The following is a 22,366-nucleotide window of genomic DNA, read 5'->3' as shown; positions in this document are numbered from 1 at the left end:
AAACAAACATGCGGATCGAACCAAATCAGCACTGGGGAAAACTACGGCACCTAAGCCATCCAACCAGACCACTCTGGTACAGATCTGATGTTTTATTTTGAAATAATGGGCCTCTGAAAAGCGAAAACATATCTATAATGTTAGTAAATTTTTAAAAACTTCTAAATCGGAAAATATTCAATATCATTGGACCAAATCAACACTGGGGGAAACTAGAGCACCCCAGCCATCCAATCAGACCACTGATACAGATCTGATGTTTTGGTTTGGAATAGAAGGACTCTGAAAATTGAAAACTTATTGATATTGTTTGTAAATTTTTAAAAACTGCTAAATGGGAAAATATTCAATATCCCTGGACCAAATAAACACTGGGGAAAACGAGAGTACGAGGCTCGCGGCTAGCCCCCAGCAGCCGACCATTCCTACCATCACGCTGGCTAACGTACGCTCGCAGGACAAAAAAATGGACTACATAAGACTTCTCCGCTCGACTTCCAAGACCGTGCGTGAGTGTTGTGTCCTTGTGTTTGTGGAAACATGGCTGAACGACAGCAACCGGACAGTGCCATCCAGCTAGCCCAGCTAACTAGCTTCCGGGCAGACAGAGCGCTCGTCGAGGGGGAATGTCACAACAGACCTCCAGGAATACACCGACTCTGTCAGCTACTACATGAGGAAGTGCCTGGATGACGTGACTGTCACCAAATCCGTCACCATCTGGGTCAACCAGAAGCCATGGCTGACGGGTGAAGTCCATAGGCTCCTGAGGGCTCGGAACGCTGCCTTCAAAGCTGGCAATGAGCTGGGCCTGAGGACAGCCAGGGCCAACTTGTCACGCGGCATCAGGATGGCCAAGGGACAGCACTCCAGGAGGATTGCCAACCACTTCAGAGACACCAGGAACCTGTGGAGGGGGATACAGACCATCACAGACTACAAACCCTCTCCACAGACCTGCGAGAACTCCACCACTCTGCCGAACCAGCTGAATGACTTCTTCGCCCGCTTCAAGGCAGACAACAGCACTCCAGCACAGAAGACCCCACCACCTCCCGGCGACCAGGTGCTGACACTGTCCCAGGACAGCGTGAGGCGACCCCTCAGAGGGACCAACGCACGCAAAGCCCCGGGTCCTGACGGCATTCCTGGCCGTGTCCTGAGAGACTGCACGGAGGATCTCACAGATGTCTTCACGGACATCTTCAACACCTCTCTGAGGCAGGCAGGCTGTTGTGCCCACGTGCCTCAAAGCCACCACCATCATTCCGGTCCCAAAGAAGTCACCCTCCACCTGCCACGACTACCGCCCAGTCGCACTCACTGCCATCCTCATGAAGTGCTTCAAGCGGCTAGTTATGAAATACATCTAGGCTGCCTTCCCCCCCAACCATGACCCTTTCCAGTTTGCATATCGGCCCAACCTCTCGACCAATGATGCCATCTCGACTGCTCTCCACACAGCGCTCACCCACCTGGAGACCAGAGATTTTTACGTCAGAATGCTGTTCATCGACTTCAGCTCAACATTCAACACCATCATCCCCCAACAGCTCACCGACAAACTGAGCAAACTGGGGATCAGGACCTCCCCGTGCAACTGGCTGCTGGACTTCCTGACGGGGAGACCACAGGCAGTCAGAGTTGGAAACAACACCTCCAGCACCATCACGCTGAACACAGGGGCCTCCCAGGGGTGTGTGCTGAGCCCCCTCCTCTTCACTCTGCTCACACATGACTGCTCACCATTATCACCCAGCTCCACCCTCTTCATAAATTTTCCGGATGACACAACTGTGGTGGGCCTCATCAACAACGATGAGGAGACATCCTACAGCGACAAGGTCAGCCGCCTGGCCACGTGGTGCAAGGACAACAACCTCCGTCTGAATGAGGAGAAGACGAAGGAGATTGTTGTGGACTTCAGGAGAGTGCGCCCCCAGCATGCTCCACTCACCATTGACGGTGCTGCAGTGGAGAGAGTGAGCAGAACAAAGTTCCTGGGATATCCGAAGACCTGTCCTGGAGCCACAACACGTCATCACTGGCCAAGAAATCTCACCAGCGCCTGTACTTCCTCCGCAAGCTCAAAAGAGTTGGAGTCCTGACCCCCATCACTTTTGCCCCCCGTTGTTTGCTTTTTTGAAAGGAAATAGTCATTAAAAAAGTGTAAAGATGTTTTTATTTTATGCACAAGTTTATTTTTCACTTCACTACTGTACAAAAAGCATGCTAGATACGCAATCCATGAACCCAATGATAAAATTACATGCCATATCAAAGATACCCCAATTATGTATTGCCCCCCCCCCCTTTAATGCAGTTCGGCGCAGGACAGATATATCGATAGTACGGTTATATCAACATTTTTTCCAACTCCCGAGAATATCGATATAACGAGACTTTACTGTATCTGCTTGACAACTTATTACGGAGCTGGGAACAACACTGGACAGCATCCAAAAGCAAAACATGGTCGAATTATGTTTTGTTTACTCAAAATGGTCTTTGGAATACAGTTGACAGCTGTCTGTCAGTTTTTTTTTCTTGAAAAAAAAACTACACCCACCCCCATCGATTTTAGACTAAAGAAAGCCAAATAGGTTCAAGAAGCACAAGTGCACCCATTTGTACTCAAATTATGCATGCTGTGTGCCCTCAGTCACAACACCGGCAAAGTTGTCTTTTTCTCCTGTCCTGTTTTGGCATTGCTAAAATAGTCAACCTCATGAAAATTGATTTAGAAATAAGCAAGTTTTGACTTAATTTCAATCCCATTCACATTTTTTTTCTCCCCCTTTCTGCCGACTACACAGCCTTGGGAAGATCCTCGTTTCTCGCTTGAGACTGCTGGTGTTCCTCAGAAAGGCTGCAGGGGGACATCATATTCCGGATAAGAGCGGTGGGGCTGTCTGTGGGATGAGGTAGTAGTTTGTATAGTTTTAGGATCACACCAGATCTGGGAGATGACTATACAGCCTACTGTCTTCCTCACGGCAACCAAAGCGTCCCGGGATGTTGATGTGATAAGAGGCCCCCCCCCTTACCTTTGGTCGCCACGACGACCAAGGCAGAGTTACCCATGGTGCAAGGGCCCTTATTTGAAGGTGTACGCTCCTGCCAATCTGTCACAAGCGTCTATCTTGAAAATGCTTCCAGATGCTCAGACTGTAAAATGTTGCCCCGTGCAATTTTGCACTTCAAGGGTTCATGACTTATGTTGGTCAAGCAGGGATGAGAATTTTCCGCCAATCAGCGGATTTCCAACTTTTTCAGACCAAAATGACCATTCTTGAGAAAAGTGCAAATCCATTGAGAAAGTTTCGGGGGGCGGGGGTATGGGCAGTGTTGCGCGTTGTGTGTGCGCCTGTGTGTGGGAGGGGGGGACTCCACATTCGAATCTAACTGCTGGCACAAGCACGACTATTATATACTGTACTTGAGCTCATCGTAGAGACAATATTTGCTTTTTGCGACATAAACATTAAAACGTGTTTGTGGCAGATGACTCAATTATACAACCGCGTTTTGTTGTATAATGGCACGATCGGATTAGCGGTAAATCGAGTTTCACCCTTACCATGCTTTCCCCATCGGTTTTCATAAGCCGTCGTGTAACTCGACAGTTAGCCGGTGGTAATGGCGCGTGAGACAGGTAGATAGCGTGAACTAGTCAAGCGACCTTGTTTACGATGGCGAAAGTATTAGAAAAGAAGGACGAAGATCGAGCGAGGAAAATTGACAAGAGTGCTGGGATCAATAACTGTTTTAGATGGGTAAGGTATTTTTATTGTTCTGAAATGTTGTGCTTTATCTGTACACTTCTTTTTTTGCTCTTTCAAGCATTTACATCCTAGATCCCATGATACTATATTATGTTTAAATTGACAATATAATGATGTATACATATTCTCCTTCTTCTTCTTTTCCTTTCGGCTTTTTCCTTCAGGGGTCGCCGCAGCGAATCAATGTCCTCCATCTATCCTGGTTTTGTGCATCCTCTTCTCTCACACCAGCTACCTTCATGTCCTCTTTGACCACATCCATAAACCTCCTCTTCGGTCTTCCTCTCTGTCTCCTGCCTGGCAGTTCAAGGCTCAGCATCCTTCTCCCGATATAGTCACTCTCTCTCCTCTGGACATGTCCAAACCATCTCAGTCTGGCCTCTCTGACTTTCTCTCCAAAGCATCTAATATGAGTTGTCCCTCTAATGTACTCATTCCTGATTCTATCCAACCTGGTCACTCCCAAAGACAACCTCAACATCTTCATCTCTGCTACCTCCAGCTCTGCTTCCTGTCTTTTCTTCAGTGGCACTGTCTCCAGCCCAAACATCATGGCTGGTCTCACCACTTTTGATACACTTTTCCTTTCATCCTAGCTGAAAGCCTTCTATCACACCTGACATTTTTCTCCAGCCGCTCCAGCCTGCCTGGACACGCTTCTTCACCTCTTTTCCACACTCTCCATTGTTCTGGACAGTTGACCCCAAGTACTTAAAATCCTCCACCTTCTTTATCTCTTCACCCTGTAGCATCACTCTTGCACTTGGATCCCTCTCATTCACACACATATATTCCGTCTTGCTGGGACTGATCTTCATTCCTCTCCTTTCCAGGGCATATCTCCACATCTCTAGTTTCTCCGCCACCTGTTCCCTGTTCTCGCTACAGATCACAATGTCATCTGCAAACATCATGGTCCAAGGAGATTCTTGTCTCGCATCGTCTGTCAACCTGTCCATCACCATAGCAAACAAGAAAGGGCTCAGAGCTGACCCCTGGTGGAGTCCCACCTCCACCTTAAATTCCTCAGTCACACCGACAGCACATCTCACAACTGTCTTACAGTCATGATACATGTCTTGCACCGCTCTGACATACTTTTCCGTCACTCCAGACTTCCTCAAGCAATGCCACAGCTCTTCTCTGGGCACCATGTCATACGCTTTCTCCAGATCTACAAAGACACAATGCAATTCCTTCTGACCTTCTCTGTACTTCTCTATCAGCATTCTTAAAGCAAACACTGCATCTGTCGTACTCTTTTTTTTTTTTTTTTTTTTTTTTTTTTTTTTTTTTTTGCATGAAGCCATACTGCTGCTCACAAATGTTCACTTCTGCTCTTAGTCTCGCTTCAACTACTCTTTCCCAGAGTTTCATTGTATGGCTCATCAACTTTATTCCTCTGTAGTTAGTACAACTCTGCACATCTCCTTTGATCTTAAAAATGGGCATGAGTACACTTCGTCTCCATTCTTCAGGCATCTGTTCACCATCTAAGATCTTGTTGAATAACCCGGTCAGGAACACCACCGCCACCTCTCCAAGACACTTCCATACCTCGATTGGTAAATCATCAGGCCCGAGTGCCTTTCCCCCCTTCATCCTCTTCAGCGCCCACCTCACTTCATCCTTGCTAATGTTTGCTACGTCTTGGTCCACAACAGTCACGTCTTCTACTGTTTGTTCCTTCTCATTTTCCTCATTCATCAATTCTTCAAAGTACTCTTTCCATCTTGCCATCACACTACTGGCACCTGTTAATACATTGCCATCTCTATCCTTAATCACCCGAACCTGCTGCAAGTCCTTACCATCTTTGTCTCTCTGTCTCACCTTCCTTGCTTTCCAGCCGAGCATACAAGTCATCATAGGCCTCTTGTTTGGCCTTTGCCACCTTTACTTTAACCGTGCGCTGCATCTCCTTGTACTGCTGTCTACTCTCGTCCGTCCTTTCAGTGTCCCACTTCTTCTTTGCTAACCTTTCTCTGTATACACTCCTGCACCTCCCCATTCCACCACCAAGTCTCCTTATCTACCTTTCTTCCACTCGATACACCAAGTACTTTCCAACCTGTGTCTCTGATTATGTTCGCTGTAGTTTGCCAGTCATCTGGAAGGACCTCTTGCCCACCCAGTGCTTGTCTTACCTCCTTCCTAAATGTGATGCAACACTCTTCCTTTTTCAACATCCACCATTTTAATGATGTATACATATTGAAGAATGAATATTCATTCAGAAGTGTGGCAGATGGTGAAACTTTTACCTAAACTTTACAGCGAACAAATGCAATATTTAAAGCATGGCAAAAATTGAAACTGAAATAACAATTTTGTCAAACTAGTTGCCCACCAAATAAGGGACTTTGTTTTCACAAATACAGTTGAATTTCAGTGATGAAATTAATGGTTTTGTGGTTATTAAATTGCTAAAATCGCTGCGCTTCCGGGGGCATTGCCTCCTGCTGATCTTCATTCCTCTCCTTTCCAGGGCATATCTCCACATCTCTAGTTTCTCCGCCACCTGTTCCCTGTTCTCGCTACAGATCACAATGTCATCTGCAAACATCATGGTCCAAGGAGATTCTTGTCTCGCATCGTCTGTCAACCTGTCCATCACCATAGCAAACAAGAAAGGGCTCAGAGCTGACCCCTGGTGGAGTCCCACCTCCACCTTAAATTCCTCAGTCACACCGACAGCACATCTCACAACTGTCTTACAGTCATGATACATGTCTTGCACCGCTCTGACATACTTTTCCGTCACTCCAGACTTCATCAAGCAATGCCACAGCTCTTCTCTGGGCACCATGTCATACGCTTTCTCCAGATCTACAAAGACACAATGCAATTCCTTCTGACCTTCTCTGTACTTCTCTATCAGCATTCTTAAAGCAAACACTGCATCTGTCGTACTCTTTTTTTTTTTTTTTTTTTTTTTTTTTTTTTTTTTTTGCATGAAGCCATACTGCTGCTCACAAATGTTCACTTCTGCTCTTAGTCTCGCTTCAACTACTCTTTCCCAGAGTTTCATTGTATGGCTCATCAACTTTATTCCTCTGTAGTTAGTACAACTCTGCACATCTCCTTTGATCTTAAAAATGGGCATGAGTACACTTCGTCTCCATTCATCAGGCATCTGTTCACCATCTAAGATCTTGTTGAATAACCCGGTCAGGAACACCACCGCCACCTCTCCAAGACACTTCCATACCTCGATTGGTAAATCATCAGGCCCGAGTGCCTTTCCCCCCTTCATCCTCTTCAGCGCCCACCTCACTTCATCCTTGCTAATGTTTGCTACGTCTTGGTCCACAACAGTCACGTCTTCTACTGTTTGTTCCTTCTCATTTTCCTCATTCATCAATTCTTCAAAGTACTCTTTCCATCTTGCCATCACACTACTGGCACCTGTTAATACATTGCCATCTCTATCCTTAATCACCCGAACCTGCTGCAAGTCCTTACCATCTTTGTCTCTCTGTCTCGCCAGCCTGTATAGATCAGTCTCGCCTTCCTTGCTGTCCAGTCTAGCATACAAGTCATCATAGGCCTCTTGTTTGGCCTTTGCCACCTTTACTTTAACCGTGCGCTGCATCTCCTTGTACTGCTGTCTACTCTCGTCCGTCCTTTCAGTGTCCCACTTCTTCTTTGCTAACCTTTCTCTGTATACACTCCTGCACCTCCCCATTCCACCACCAAGTCTCCTTATCTACCTTTCTTCCACTCGATACACCAAGTACTTTCCAACCTGTGTCTCTGATTATGTTCGCTGTAGTTTGCCAGTCATCTGGAAGGACCTCTTGCCCACCCAGTGCTTGTCTTACCTCCTTCCTAAATGTGATGCAACACTCTTCCTTTTTCAACATCCACCATTTTAATGATGTATACATATTGAAGAATGAATATTCATTCAGAAGTGTGGCAGATGGTGAAACTTTTACCTAAACTTTACAGCGAACAAATGCAATATTTAAAGCATGGCAAAAATTGAAACTGAAATAACAATTTTGTCAAACTAGTTGCCCACCAAATAAGGGACTTTGTTTTCACAAATACAGTTGAATTTCAGTGATGAAATTAATGGTTTTGTGGTTATTAAATTGCTAAAATCGCTGCGCTTCCGGGGGCATTGCCTCCTGGGCCCCCAATGGGGCTCACTGCAGGCATTCTCATACCTGGTCTGGACGTTGCTTTCTAACAAGTGTGCAAACCATAGTCGCAAATGGCGACAAGCAGAGCATTTTGATAAATCGCTGATCGGAATAGATCAAGTCATATTTTAAAGGACAACCAACGCCTTCGGTCGGACAAGTTGTGTCCATAATTTGTTAAATCACTTGAAATGACTTCTACTGAGCTGTCCTTCCAGATCAATTTTATTTTACAAAGATTCCGCTGCATATAGCTATATTTTAAGTTTTAACACTCGCGCTGAATATTCAGGCAGTCTTGTTTTCGAGTTGGTGACAATGCCAGACGTGGCGGCACGTCTGGAACGCCTCTGACCGAGAAAGCGGCACACAAAGCATTTTGGATACTTTGTTTGGTCTGAAAACATCATATTGATCCGTGTTGATGGTGAAATTAGAAGGAAAACACATAAATAACGCGATGGTGAATCATTGTGTGTTGCACCAAGACTACTATTTGATACTAGTTGACACAAATTCCCAGCAGACAAATCAGCCCATTTCCAAAGGAGCTTTGGCGCCATCTTATGCATTTTCTGGAACGCTACATTGGAGTCCAGACTGCTCAAATTGATCTGGAAGGACAGCTTTAATCGATTGCAAACATGGATGCTTTCCTTTTCAGAACTATTTGAATCATATTTATAACTGGATGCGTAACAAGAAAGCATTTTCTCTGAATCTGAAGCCATTGTTTTGATTCTATAACACGTCCTGGCATGACATCACAAACAAGGGGTCATTTTGAAGTAGTTTTGGGACAATTTAACCCATTTTTATTGGTGTTTTGCTATTTGACTAAAAATATGAGCCTGCGTATTCTGGGTATTTTAAATGCTATAAAACGTTTTTCTGATGTCAGTTAGGAAACAAAAAAATGGTGTCGGTTGTCCTTTAAGAGAGGACCAGAGCGCTTCCGTCGGAATCATTGGACTCAGGATGCCCACGTGAAGCCGGCTGATTGGCAGCTCCATTTCCGGACGGCCATGAACAAAAGAGATGTCAGTCTCAATGTTTTTTTATTTTGTGCTAAATAAAGGCTTTGTTTGAAAAAAGTCGAGTGAATTGCATTTCCATTGTTCCACCTTTGGTTGACCGTTGGCAGTTTTGGCAGTCTCACACTTGTTTTGGAAAATCCCAGGTCACTCTGAAATCTGGCTCGTCTGCCCTGGAGACATTCTTAGGGGATGTGCAGTCATGGTCGGCGAGTGAAGAGGTGCCGCTGGCCCTGGAGGTGAAGAGTATTAAAAAAAAATCAGGACTAAATAACATGATTTGGTGATGTTTGAATTTCGTGGTCTTTGCTTAATTTGAACTTTTTATGCAAGTTGATCATGTGTCTACTACACATTGAAGTTTCGGACATATTGAGCCCAAGTGCACACTGTAGCCAAGAAAGGAGCTTATCACTCACCACGAGTCGACATGCCAAAAGTCCAGAAAAAGTCCCAACTGATGCATGTTAGCGATGTGTCATCCGCAAACTAGCCGGTTCTTAGAGCCTGATCTCTGAAGTGAATGAAGAGAGCCGGTTCCTAACAAGGAGCCGGAAATGGGAGCTGACTTTTTTTGTCCTCTATGCTGTTATTCAATTATATTTTGACTAGTTGGGATAGTAGAGCAAACAAAAACTGGACACTTGTACTGTGAATATGGGTTGATGCAATACCGCTACATACAGTAAAGTCTCGTTATATCGATATTCAAGGGAGTCAGAAAAAATATCGATATAACCGGGACTATCGATATAACCGGGACTATCGATATAACGAGACTTTACTGTATATCAATATGACTTATTGATACTTGCACTATGTAGTTTTTTATGAAACGGTTTTGCACATTTACAGTATACAGTTGACATTTTATTTTACTATGCTTAGAATATCTTGTTTTCTATCCTTTCACCCCCCATCCATCCCCTTTTCAAATTGCTGCTGTGGACTGCAAATTTCCCCATTGTGGGACAAATAAAAGTTTTCTGATTCTCATCTTCTTCTTTTCCTTTCGGCTTTTCCCTTGAAGGGGTCGCCACAGGATTCTGTTAAAAAGCAAATTAGTGACAGCTAATCATCAGACCAGAGTAAACACAGGGAAAGCGAAACTTAGCATCCACTAACTCTGTGCACATATAAAGCAAGCCATATAAATAAAAACATTTTATATAGTATATTTTTTTACGTGAGTAATTCGTTTTTCACACCAGTTTGCATGGTTTTTGGTAGTTAATCGATGGGTGACAGAGCTATCAGCTGCTCTGTCCCCAAACTGGAACTCACTTCCTCCCAACATTGGTAACATCGATTCTCTTCCCACCTTCAAGTCCCATCTCAAAATCCACTTATTTCGAATTGCATTTTCTGTATAGCTCTCTCTCTCTTGTTTCTATTTATAATTGTATTTCATTTATTGTATTCTATTTGTGATTGTATTTTATTTATTATAGTACATATGCTTGTCTGTGACTGTAAAGTGTCCTTGAGCGCTTTGAAATGTACTTAAAATGTAATTTGTTATTATTATTTTATTATTATTATTATTATTATTATTATTATTATATTTAATTTAAGCAACAAACAAACTGAGGAGCAATTTGGAAGCCAAAAGAGCCGGATCTTTTTAGTTACCCGAGCCAAAAGAACCGGCTCTCTGAAAAGAGCCGGTATTCCCATCACTAATGCATGTGTCCCCCGCCGGGATTCCCCGGTGACTACTGCCCTTCAACCGCATAAGTCGTTTTCCAAGCTGAGCCGAACCGCGGTTTAGCTCAGTTTAAAAAAAAAAGTCGGTGTGTGTCACCGGCTTGTATATGATCAGAGGATACTTTTCGTTTTCCTTTCTGGAAAATAAAAATGTCAAATTCGCCTTGGTATTTAAACACGTTATTTGTGAATTGGTTTTGTTCGCCCATTGTAAACCAATTGTCATGAAACGTTTTTTAGATGAGAATAACTGTACAATTTAAAAAAAGAAAAAAAACTCATCAGTGTTGACGTCTCGACGTATTGTGCAAGATACGATCTTTGGGCGCTCGTGACGTCACTGCCATCCACAACCCAACATGGCGAACATCCGTTGTGTCAAGGTGAGTAAATGAGAGGGCTAAAAAGCAAAGAAACCTTTGTCACGCTCCAACGCGTACGTATCAAAGTTGCCTGTGTGTCAAACACCGGATTGTGTCCGTCGGTGGTCTCGCGGGTCCCGCGGACCGACGGGGCGGGCAGACATGCACGCACGAGTCTGATGTTGTCACAAGCGCTCTCCATTCAACCCAAACTCCTAAAGGTGCCCGCCCGCAAGTATGCCGCCGTACCTTCGCAATTGCCGGGCTGGCACAGCGTGGGCTCCTCTCTCGCCGTTGTCCGTGTGCTCACGTGATACTTAAAAAAAAGTCACGAGCAGCGTAATCAGAGTTCATAATGTGCTAAAGTTTCTTCAAAACAAAGCAATTTTCCCGGTTCGCTTGGGTACGCGGCACCTTTTTAGGAACCTGAAAAAAAGTGACGGCTTGGCGAGACTGGCCGACCGCCAGTCTCGCCAAGCGTAGTTGGTAACCCTTCTCCATAAGGCCCAAACAGAACGTTGCTAGTCACTTAGATCATTCACGTTGTGATAGGATCCTTTTTTTCTTAATTTAACTATTTAACTGCCAGACGTGCAAAAATGTCTCTACTCCAGTGCCAGGGTTTTTGTCATTATCACTTGAATTCCAGGATCCACAGAATATTGAGTTTTAGGACTACATAAACATTCCATCCAGTGTTAGAAGCCTTAGACCCTCTTCTTTCATGAGAAAAAAAAGCTAATTCCTAAATTATATGGGTCTGGAGTTATATGAGCTTGACATGAGGGCGGCTGTCCAAAATATAATGCATTACATACATATTGGTTTATATAGGGTTTTAAAGGACAACCGACTCCTGCGGACAAGTCTTGTCCATAATTTGTAAAATGACTTCTACTGAGCGCATTTTACTGAGTATTATTTACTGAGTATTCAGGAAGTCTTGTTTTCGAGTTGGTGATGATTCCAGATGTAACGTCATGTCTGGAATGCCCGTGACCGAGAAAGCGACACAATGCATTTTGGGTACTTTGTTTGGTCTGAAAACATCGTGTTGATGGCGAAATTAGAAGGAAAACACATAAAACACAGATTTGGAGAATATGCTTTGTTGTTACACATCCAGTTATGAATATGATTCAAATAGTTCTGAAGAGGAAAGCATACATGTTTGCAATCGATTAAATAACCTATTCCGTGCCATTACGAGGCAACATTGAGGGCAAATGTCTCACCGTAAAAGTGGCACAAAATGGCGACCTCCTGTGGCGACCTCCTGTGGCCACCCCCGTTTCCACAGGCTGATAAATTCCTTATATGGAGCTTGGACGCCCTCTTCTGGCGGTTTTTGGGTGCAACACGAGGTCCCCAGACCAAACAAGTACAGCAAAATACATTGACGTGATGGAAGGACCGCTACAGTGCCTCGCCACCAACTCAAAAACAAGACTTCCTGAATATTCAGCGCAAGTCTTAAAACGTAAAATATAGCTATGTGCGGTGGAATCTTATTAAAATATGCCCGGTAGAAGTCATTTGAAGCCATTTTACAAATTATGGACACAACTTGTCCGGAGATGTCGGTTGTCCTTTGAACGTTTTTCTGATATCAGTTAGGAAACAAAAAATGGTGTCTGTTGTCCTTTAACAACAGCTGAAGCTGGAACAAACCACTAACATGGAAAAAAGGGAAATGCTGCCCCCTTGTTGAAACGAAAAAACATTGCCGGCGGCCATGGCCAGCGCTTTAACTGCCCCCAAACAAGAAAACCCGAACAAATTTCGGAATGGGGTTCTACGTCATATTTTCAATTCCCGAATAAATTTGTGAATGGCAGTGAATGAGTTAAGATGTTGTGCGCCTCTGCGGCGGTCGGTTGGTTCAGTATTTGAAGGTTTTGGGCACCACTGGAATACGAATAGCAAACAGGTTATTTTCCCTGGGGCCTCAGGGCATGGTGGGCCTGGTGACGGGAGGGGCATCGGGCCTGGGCCGGGCCACGGTGGAACGCCTGGTGCAGAGCGGAGCATCAGCCGTCATCGTGGACCTGCCGTCGTCCGAAGGCCCGACGCTGGCGGCTGCTCTGGGAGACCGATGCGCCTTCGCTCCGGCGGATGCAAGTACACCCGTGCCTCGCCGCCTCCCTATTTAAGGGCCCCCCATTTACACGGCGAGGCCCCTGAGTTTCTTGGAGTGCTCAAGGAAGGTTCGGAGCGTGACCCGTCCCCCGGCCTTGTCCTCCAGGTGACGTCGGAGGCGGACGTGCGCTCTGCTGTCAACTTGGCGCGAGACAAGTTTGGCAAATTGGACCTGGCCGTCAACTGCGCCGGCATCGCTGTCGCCGTCAAAACGTACAACTTCAAGAAGGAGGTGCCCCACAGCCTGGACGACTTTCAGCGCGTCATCAATGTAAGCCCCCCTCTTCTTTGTTGTTGTTGCTTTTGGCGTCCACCTCCAATCAAAGGCAAATACATTTGTCCAATCAAATTTTGATTTGGGTGCGGTTAGGCGGGGGCTTCTTGTTCCCGTTCTCAAATTGCTTTGATTCTCCCAAATTCAAATTTTCCTTTTGTAATTGTCCCATCCATCCATCCATTTTCCGTACCGCTTATTCCTCATGAGGGTCGCGGGGGGTGCTGGAGCCTGTCTCAGCTGTCTTCGGGCACAAGGTGGGGGGACACCCTGAATTGGTTGTCAGTCAATCGCAGGGCACACAAAGACACTCAACAGTCACTCTCACACTCACACCTAGGGACAATATGGAGTGGTCAATCTGCCTGCCATGCATGTTGTTGGAGTATGGGAGGAAACCGGAGGACTCTTGAAGCACAAATTGTAAAGGAGTTGCCCCAAATGGAGGAGTTTAAAGGACAACCTTTCCATCCTAACGGCTTTCCATCCTAATGGTTTGCTTTTGGGCCAAAGCATCATGTGGCATCATTGGTCCATTATGCAGACAATAAATATCATGACAGAGAGTGCAATTAAAATGCTAATATGGATTTGATGGTGTCAAAATGTATGGAGGAGGAGTAGGGCCAACAAAGAAAATAAAAATGGCAGGATTCTCTGTTTTATCACAGAATTCTGACTTTAAACTGACTGATCCCCACTTTAAAATCAGAATTTTGAGATTAAAGTCAGGATACTGAGAATAAAGCCAGACTTCTGAGATAAAACTGAGAATCGTGCCATCTTATTTTTTTTTCTTTTCTAGCCCTTCCTGTTGCGTAAAAATGGCAGGGAGTTGTGATGGGAATGAATGTGTGTGTTACTTGGATTGGATTTTGGATTGGATTTGCCTTTATTAGTCTCGCAGTGGAGAAATTTACATTTCACAGCAGCAAAGTTATGAAAGAAATGAAAGTAGAAAAAGCAAAACACAGGAGCTGCTGGAAAGGCAGCCACTCTCGCGGCGCCGTCTTGAAGTCAAAAGAACAAAAAAAACTAAATAACAAATAACATGACAACACAAAGACACAGAGAGTCATTCATTCTTAAGCACTTTCTGTACCCTCTTACTTGAAAGAATAATTTGCTTTCCTTTAGAAATTGACACACAAACAAGGAACAAGGCACACCTTTCATTCATTTTTATTGAGAGAAAAGTTCTGTTGGTACACCAAGTTCTTTGAACAAAATTTACACTTCACCTTTTAAAATATCTGGAAGTAGAAGACATTAAAACGAGGAATACACTGTTGCCACAGTAGTTCACACATTTTTTTTAATACAATTTTTGCGAAGTATAAAGGATTTTTTTAATTAAGGAAGTACCTACCACAAATGCTCCCTTGCTTAATTAATGGTAAATATTACTTGCTGAAGATTTTTCTCCAGTTGTCGTTTGTCTTCATGGTGCGCAATGTTTGCGTTGCGTTGTCTGCTAAAAGCCACGTGGACTGCTCTTTCTAAGCGACTTTCAAAACTCTCAAGTACACTTTACAGTCACGGTATAGTCCAAAGCACGAAACAGGCGTCTGATTAGCTACCGTGTCGAGTATGCAAATTGCCAATTGAACGTTCATTTGGCAATTTGCATACTCTGCACGGCAGCCAATCAGAAGCCTGTTTCGTGCTTCGGACTATACCGTGACTGTAAAGTGTACTTGAAAGTTTTGAAAGGTGCTTAGAAAGAGGAGTTCACGTGGCTTGTAGCGGTGTGCTTGTAGCTTTTGCTTTATTGAATAAAACAAACATTTAATTTGAAAATAGTTGTATTTTTTCTTCTTGAAGAAGTTGTCGGCCACCCGGGCCGAGACGTTTTGAAAGTTGTACGCCCAAAGTAAAAGTTGTACGCCCCTGGGCCTCCGGGCAGACGTTATTTCAAGCACTTGTTATTGTAATTTGTACCATTTTAGGTGAGATCTGCTCAAAATGATCGCAGACAGGATGTTCTCTGTGTCGTTGTGAACGGTGCGTCCAATGTAGAACAATTCCGATTGAAGATGCGAGTTGGATGTGTCAGTGCCACATGTGACCTCATTGACACCATTTTATTTCGACTGACCCACAAAGCTATGAGTTGCCGATGATGTAGGATGCTCGTCTCACGAGGCTTCAGGTGTGGCAACTCCGTGTTCTGAGGCATTGGGCGTGGCCAGAAGCATAATACACCTCGGACTGCACTTCACACAGTGTTTTTCTGGTTTCTTAGGCACAGTCAGGCACACACTACCTGTGACTGTGATGTGTGTGTTGCAGGTGAACATTGCAGGAACCTTCAATGTCATTCGTCTGGCGGCGGGGGCCATGGCCAAAAACGAGCCGGACGCAGACGGCCAGCGGGGCTGCATCGTCAATACCGCCAGCGTGGCCGCCTTTGACGGCCAGGTGAGCAAAAAATGAGGTTCTTGCTGGCTTTTTGGTAGAAGATCCAATTTCAAAAATGTCTAAATCGGTTGAACTGAATTATTGCTCGCCTTTTATTTTGTTAAGCTCTTCTCCAACTGACTAAAAAGCGAATACTCCCAATGAGCTCGTAAGTGCTCATACATGAGCGTCAGCTTTTGGAAAGGTTTGTCGAAGAAGATCGGGCACCGTTTGAAGGACAACCGACGCCTCCGGACAAGTTGTGTCCATAATTTGTAAAATCACGTCAAATGACTTCTACTGAGCGTATTTTACAAAGATTCCACGGCATATAGCTATATTTTATGTTTTAAGACTCGCGCTGAATATTCAGGAAGTGTTGTTTTTGAGTTGATGACGATGCCTGACCTGACGTCACGTCTGGAACGCCCCTGACCGAGAAAGTGACACAATGCATTTTGGGTACTTTGTTTGGTCTGAAAACTTCGTGTTGATCTGTTTTGATGCAAAATTTGAAGGAAAAAAAAACATAATGCGATGGTGAAACGTTGTGTGTTGCACCAGGACTACTATTTGATACTAGTTGACACAAATTCCCAGCAGACAAATCAGCCCATTTCCAACAGAGCTTGGGTGCCATCTTGTGCATTTTCTGGGCGCTACATTGGAGTCCAGACGCCTCAAAATGAGACGGAAGAACTTCTTTAATCAATTGCAAACATTTATGCTTTCCTCTTCAGAACTATTTGAATCATATTCATAACTGGATGAGTAACAATAAAGCATCTTCTCTGCATCTGAAGCCATCGTTTTGATTCTCGAGCAAGGCAAAGACGTCCTGGCGTGACATCATGGTGCGGGACCTTCTGAAACAGAAGCTTTCTGAGGTCATTTTGAAGTAGTTTTGGAACACTAAGTCATTTTTATTGGTGTTTTGCATTTGACAAAAAAATATCAGCCTGTGTGTTTTGGGTATTTTAGATGCTATAAAATGTTTTTCTGTTGTCAGGAAACAAAAATGGTGCCGGTTGTCCTTTCAGAGCGCGCCTTTGGTTTTTGTGTGGCTTGCAGGTCGGCCAGGCAGCTTACTCGGCGTCCAAAGGGGGAATCGTTGGAATGACCCTTCCCATCGCGAGGGATCTGGCCCCCATGGGCATCCGGGTGGTCACCATTGCACCCGGTAGGTTTGGCCCGCATCGCAACATATTTGGGAGTTGGGGGTGAGGGGCTTCAACATTTTGCTCAATCAATTTTCTGACCAGTGAACTGCAATCCTTTTTTTGGTTGTGCATTTTCTGCGCCTTCTGTTTTATATCATGTCGTCGTAGTGTACAAGGACAGTTTTCTTTTACCTTTTTTTCCAACTACATTGAATAAATACAGGTACCATCCTACTTACGACCGGCTCGACTTACGACCACCATCGCCAGACCCTATTAAAAAAAATAATAATTCTACGCCTGGCCAGCCAGCCAGCATCTCATTCCCGCATGATGGTACCAGAGGGGGCAGTGTCTACCGATGCCAGCCGCAGCGCGCCCAGGACTAGAGCTGCGCTCGGGCACGTGGGGAGGGTCCCCTGATGCCGGAAGAGGCTGGTCGGCGCGCGGGATCGCCGTGACTAGAAGGCCGCGTCGGGCCCATGGCTAGCTATCTAGCTGGCTGGCTGGCTAGCTGGCTATTAGCTATTAACTGGCTGTTGGTTATTAGCTAGCTATTGGCTATCTATTAGCTATTAGCTAGCTATCTATTAGCTGGCTAGCTTTCTATCTATTTGAGTTACTTCCGGGTTGAGTGAACGCTGGCGCGTGTGGCTGCCGCTGCTCACCCACAGAAAAATAATATAATAATACATTTCATTTGTATCCTGTGACTGTAAAGTGACCTTGAGAGTTTTGAAAGGCGGGTATAAATGAAATTATTATTATTTAGCACCAAGTCTATTCAACATTTTGAATGGATTTTGACTTACAACCATTTTGACTGACGACTGGTCGAAACGGAAACTAGTCGTGAATTGGATGTTACCTGTAGATTATGATAATTGTCTGGACTAACTTCAAGTACAGTGATACCTCGGTTCTCGACCATAATTCGTCCCAGGACCCTGTTTGAAAAGCGATTTGTTCGAACACCGACACCATCTCTTTGCTCCTATCACTTGCGAGTTGACAGCGGGGGTGCGGGGCTGCCTCTCCTGGCCGTTCTCCACCTGCTGTCAATTCTCTAATCACGGACATGGGGCATTTATACGGTTCGCGATCACCTCGCCAATGCCGGATGATTGACTCAACTCGTCACCGTACCTGGACTCTTCCTTCGATGCGAGAGTGTATCCGGTCCGAGGTATTTTCCCTGCGTCCTGTGAATTTATGTCATCTTCCGGGATTGCGTAATTTTGCACCCTCGTTTGCCATTTGCTTTTTGGCGTAGTAAGCGGGTCGGATCACCCCCTGCCTTCTTACTCGCTGTGTTTTCTTTTCTTTGTGAATACACATCCTGCTTGGGTAGTATACGTCTCTGCCGCCTGCTTTGGGATCCCAAACATTCCACTACGTTCCGACGAGTCAGCTGCCGTCACTCTCGCTCGGAACGTGACAGCTACGGATGACTGCTACAGGATGTTCTTTTCTCTTAAAAAAATCTATCCAATGACACTTGCTCTCACTCCCACAGCCACCTCACTAGATTTCACAGCCTCCTTATTCTTTAATATCGTACTGATCGTAGATTTCGCCATGCTGTATTCCCTCGCCAGATCAGACACTCGCACACCTCCTTCATATTTGCGATTATTTTTTTCTTAAATGCAATAGTTGTACGCACCACTTTTCTTTTGTCACTTTTAGCAGCACTTACTTTGGAGGCATGATTAGGGGCTAAAACTATTCGTACAGCTATATTAAACGCTAGAGAAAAACGCAGCATGTCCGCAAGCGACAACAGTTGGTCACGGAGAGAGCGATACACCCGTACGCCGCTCAGCACCCCACCCTCGCGTACGCACTCACGCGTTGTATTGGCGTTCGAACGCCGATTGGTGTTCGAACTACGAAGCAAGAATATCTCGAATATTTTGTTCGAACTCCGATTTGTTCGAACTGTGAGGCGTTCGAGAACCGAGGTACCACTGTATATAAAAGTTGTTTTTTTTGCCACCTTGATTTTGGTCATATGTGCACTGTGATTGATTCAGTGCAACCATCTTGAAGAGGCGAGCAAATGTTTGTCATTGTGAATGTGTGATGGGCCCTGGGTTTCTTTCTTTTTTTTTTTTGCGTCATGCGTGCATTTGCCGCCCGCAGGTCTGTTCTCTACCCCGCTGCTGGCCGGGCTACCGGAGAAGGTCCGCTCTTTCCTGGCTCGCCAAGTGCCCTTCCCGTCGCGTCTCGGTGACCCGGCCGAGTTCGCCACAATAAAGCATCTTCTCTGCATCTGAAGCCATCGTTTTGATTCTCGAGCAAGGCAAAGACGTCCTGGCGTGACATCATGGTGCGGGACCTTCTGAAACAGAAGCTTTCTGAGGTCATTTTGAAGTAGTTTTGGAACACTAAGTCATTTTTATTGGTGTTTTGCATTTGACAAAAAAATATCAGCCTGTGTGTTTTGGGTATTTTAGATGCTATAAAATGTTTTTCTGTTGTCAGGAAACAAAAATGGTGCCGGTTGTCCTTTCAGAGCGCGCCTTTGGTTTTTGTGTGGCCTGCAGGTCGGCCAGGCAGCTTACTCGGCGTCCAAAGGGGGAATCGTTGGAATGACCCTTCCCATCGCGAGGGATCTGGCCCCCATGGGCATCCGGGTGGTCACCATTGCACCCGGTAGGTTTGGCCCGCATCGCAACATATTTGGGAGTTGGGGGTGAGGGGCTTCAACATTTTGCTCAATCAATTTTCTGACCAGTGAACTGCAATCCTTTTTTTGGTTGTGCATTTTCTGCGCCTTCTGTTTTATATCATGTCGTCGTAGTGTACAAGGACAGTTTTCTTTTACCTTTTTTTCCAACTACATTGAATAAATACAGGTACCATCCTACTTACGACCGGCTCGACTTACGACCACCATCGCCAGACCCTATTAAAAAAAAAAAATAATTCTACGCCTGGCCAGCCAGCCAGCATCTCATTCCCGCATGATGGTACCAGAGGGGGCAGTGTCTACCGATGCCAGCCGCAGCGCGCCCAGGACTAGAGCTGCGCTCGGGCACGTGGGGAGGGTCCCCTGATGCCGGAAGAGGCTGGTCGGCGCGCGGGATCGCCGTGACTAGAACGCCGCGTCGGGCCCACGGCTAGCTATCTAGCTGGCTGGCTGGCTAGCTGGCTATTAGCTATTAACTGGCTGTTGGTTATTAGCTAGCTATTGGCTAGCTATTAGCTATTAGCTAGCTATCTATTAGCTGGCTAGCTTTCTATCTATTTGAGTTACTTCCGGGTTGAGTGAACGCTGGCGCGTGTGGCTGCCGCTGCTCACCCACAGAAAAATAATATAATAATACATTTCATTTGTATCCTGTGACTGTAAAGTGACCTTGAGAGTTTTGAAAGGCGGGTATAAATGAAATTATTATTATTTAGCACCAAGTCTATTCAACATTTTGAATGGATTTTGACTTACAACCATTTTGACTGACGACTGGTCGAAACGGAAACTAGTCGTGAATTGGATGTTACCTGTAGATTATGATAATTGTCTGGACTAACTTCAAGTACAGTGATACCTCGGTTCTCGACCATAATTCGTCCCAGGACCCTGTTTGAAAAGCGATTTGTTCGAACACCGACACCATCTCTTTGCTCCTATCACTTGCGAGTTGACAGCGGGGGTGCGGGGCTGCCTCTCCTGGCCGTTCTCCACCTGCTGTCAATTCTCTAATCACGGACATGGGGCATTTATACGGTTCGCGATCACCTCGCCAATGCCGGATGATTGACTCAACTCGTCACCGTACCTGGACTCTTCCTTCGATGCGAGAGTGTATCCGGTCCGAGGTATTTTCCCTGCGTCCTGTGAATTTATGTCATCTTCCGGGATTGCGTAATTTTGCACCCTCGTTTGCCATTTGCTTTTTGGCGTAGTAAGCGGGTCGGATCACCCCCTGCCTTCTTACTCGCTGTGTTTTCTTTTCTTTGTGAATACACATCCTGCTTGGGTAGTATACGTCTCTGCCGCCTGCTTTGGGATCCCAAACATTCCACTACGTTCCGACGAGTCAGCTGCCGTCACTCTCGCTCGGAACGTGACAGCTACGGATGACTGCTACAGGATGTTCTTTTCTCTTAAAATATCTATCCAATGACACTTGCTCTCACTCCCACAGCCACCTCACTAGATTTCACAGCCTCCTTATTCTTTAATATCGTACTGATCGTAGATTTCGCCATGCTGTATTCCCTCGCCAGATCAGACACTCGCACACCTCCTTCATATTTGCGATTATTTTTTTCTTAAATGCAATAGTTGTACGCACCACTTTTCTTTTGTCACTTTTAGCAGCACTTACTTTGGAGGCATGATTAGGGGCTAAAACTATTCGTACAGCTATATTAAACGCTAGAGAAAAACGCAGCATGTCCGCAAGCGACAACAGTTGGTCACGGAGAGAGCGATACACCCGTACGCCGCTCAGCACCCCACCCTCGCGTACGCACTCACGCGTTGTATTGGCGTTCGAACGCCGATTGGTGTTCGAACTACGAAGCAAGAATATCTCGAATATTTTGTTCGAACTCCGATTTGTTCGAACTGTGAGGCGTTCGAGAACCGAGGTACCACTGTATATAAAAGTTGTTTTTTTTGCCACCTTGATTTTGGTCATATGTGCACTGTGATTGATTCAGTGCAACCATCTTGAAGAGGCGAGCAAATGTTTGTCATTGTGAATGTGTGATGGGCCCTGGTTTCTTTCTTTTTTTTTTTTGCGTCATGCGTGCATTTGCCGCCCGCAGGTCTGTTCTCTACCCCGCTGCTGGCCGGGCTACCGGAGAAGGTCCGCTCTTTCCTGGCTCGCCAAGTGCCCTTCCCGTCGCGTCTCGGTGACCCGGCCGAGTTCGCCCACCTGGTGGCGGCGCTGGCCGAGAACCCCATGATTAACGGGGAGGTCATTCGGCTGGACGGCGCCATTCGTATGCAGCCATGAGTCCATGATGGCGTCTGTTGGTGGGTGGTGAGAAGCCCGACTTTGCGGTGGGACCACCTGTGGGCAGTTTTCAGCACCTGGGAGTACTGTCGAGTTTGATTGTAAAATAAAGCACCAAACGGGACATTTTTGGGGATGAAGTCTTGCTTTTTTTAATTGAGACAATGAAACCTTATTCAAGCGGTTTGTCTTCCTTGTAGAAAGGGGGAAAAGTGGGTTTCCGTTAATGTATTTTTTTTCTTTATTTTTGTCATGGGTTTCTCGAAGCGGATGGAGGAGATCAAATCGGGCGTGTGCCCTTTGACAGCAACCAAGTTACACAATTTAGAAGTTGCGGACACGTGTTGCAGCTTGCGTGCGGTAGGTGGCGTTATGCGCCTG

The 22,366-nt window shown here is 45.5% G+C and overlaps 1 protein-coding gene and 1 long non-coding RNA gene across 2 annotated transcripts; one reads left to right on the top strand and one right to left on the bottom strand.

Moving 5' to 3' along the window:
- Positions 1-8,615: 8,615 nt before the first annotated feature.
- Positions 8,616-12,976, bottom strand: LOC148903578 (uncharacterized). Its single transcript, XR_016116118.1, has 3 exons — positions 11,095-12,976; positions 9,390-9,510; positions 8,616-9,203 (listed from the first exon to the last, which is right to left on the bottom strand). It is a non-coding gene; the product is annotated as an uncharacterized LOC148903578 (long non-coding RNA).
- On the top strand, positions 10,974-22,109 carry hsd17b10 (hydroxysteroid (17-beta) dehydrogenase 10). Its single transcript, XM_089005290.1, has 6 exons — positions 10,974-11,060; positions 12,992-13,156; positions 13,285-13,449; positions 15,745-15,873; positions 16,924-17,032; positions 21,795-22,109. Exons 1-6 carry the CDS (start codon positions 11,037-11,039, stop codon positions 21,983-21,985), a joined length of 783 nt encoding a protein of 260 aa, XP_088861416.1. The 5' UTR covers positions 10,974-11,036; the 3' UTR covers positions 21,986-22,109.
- The last annotated feature ends 257 nt before the right edge of the window (positions 22,110-22,366 follow it).

This window comes from Hippocampus bargibanti, linkage group LG01 (genome assembly GCF_051943395.1).
Source record: "Hippocampus bargibanti isolate YZ-2025 linkage group LG01, ASM5194339v1, whole genome shotgun sequence".
NCBI classification, from domain to species: Eukaryota; Metazoa; Chordata; class Actinopteri; order Syngnathiformes; family Syngnathidae; genus Hippocampus; species Hippocampus bargibanti.
This window is presented reverse-complemented; position numbering and strand designations above follow the sequence as displayed.

Coding starts and splice junctions, on each gene's coding strand:
- hsd17b10 (XM_089005290.1), top strand. CDS start 11,037: ATGGCGAACATCCGTTGTGTCAAG. Junction 11,061..12,991: donor CGAACATCCGTTGTGTCAAG/GTGAGTAAATGA, acceptor CTGGGGCCTCAG/GGCATGGTGGGCCTGGTGAC. Junction 13,157..13,284: donor GCGCCTTCGCTCCGGCGGAT/GCAAGTACACCC, acceptor CTTGTCCTCCAG/GTGACGTCGGAGGCGGACGT.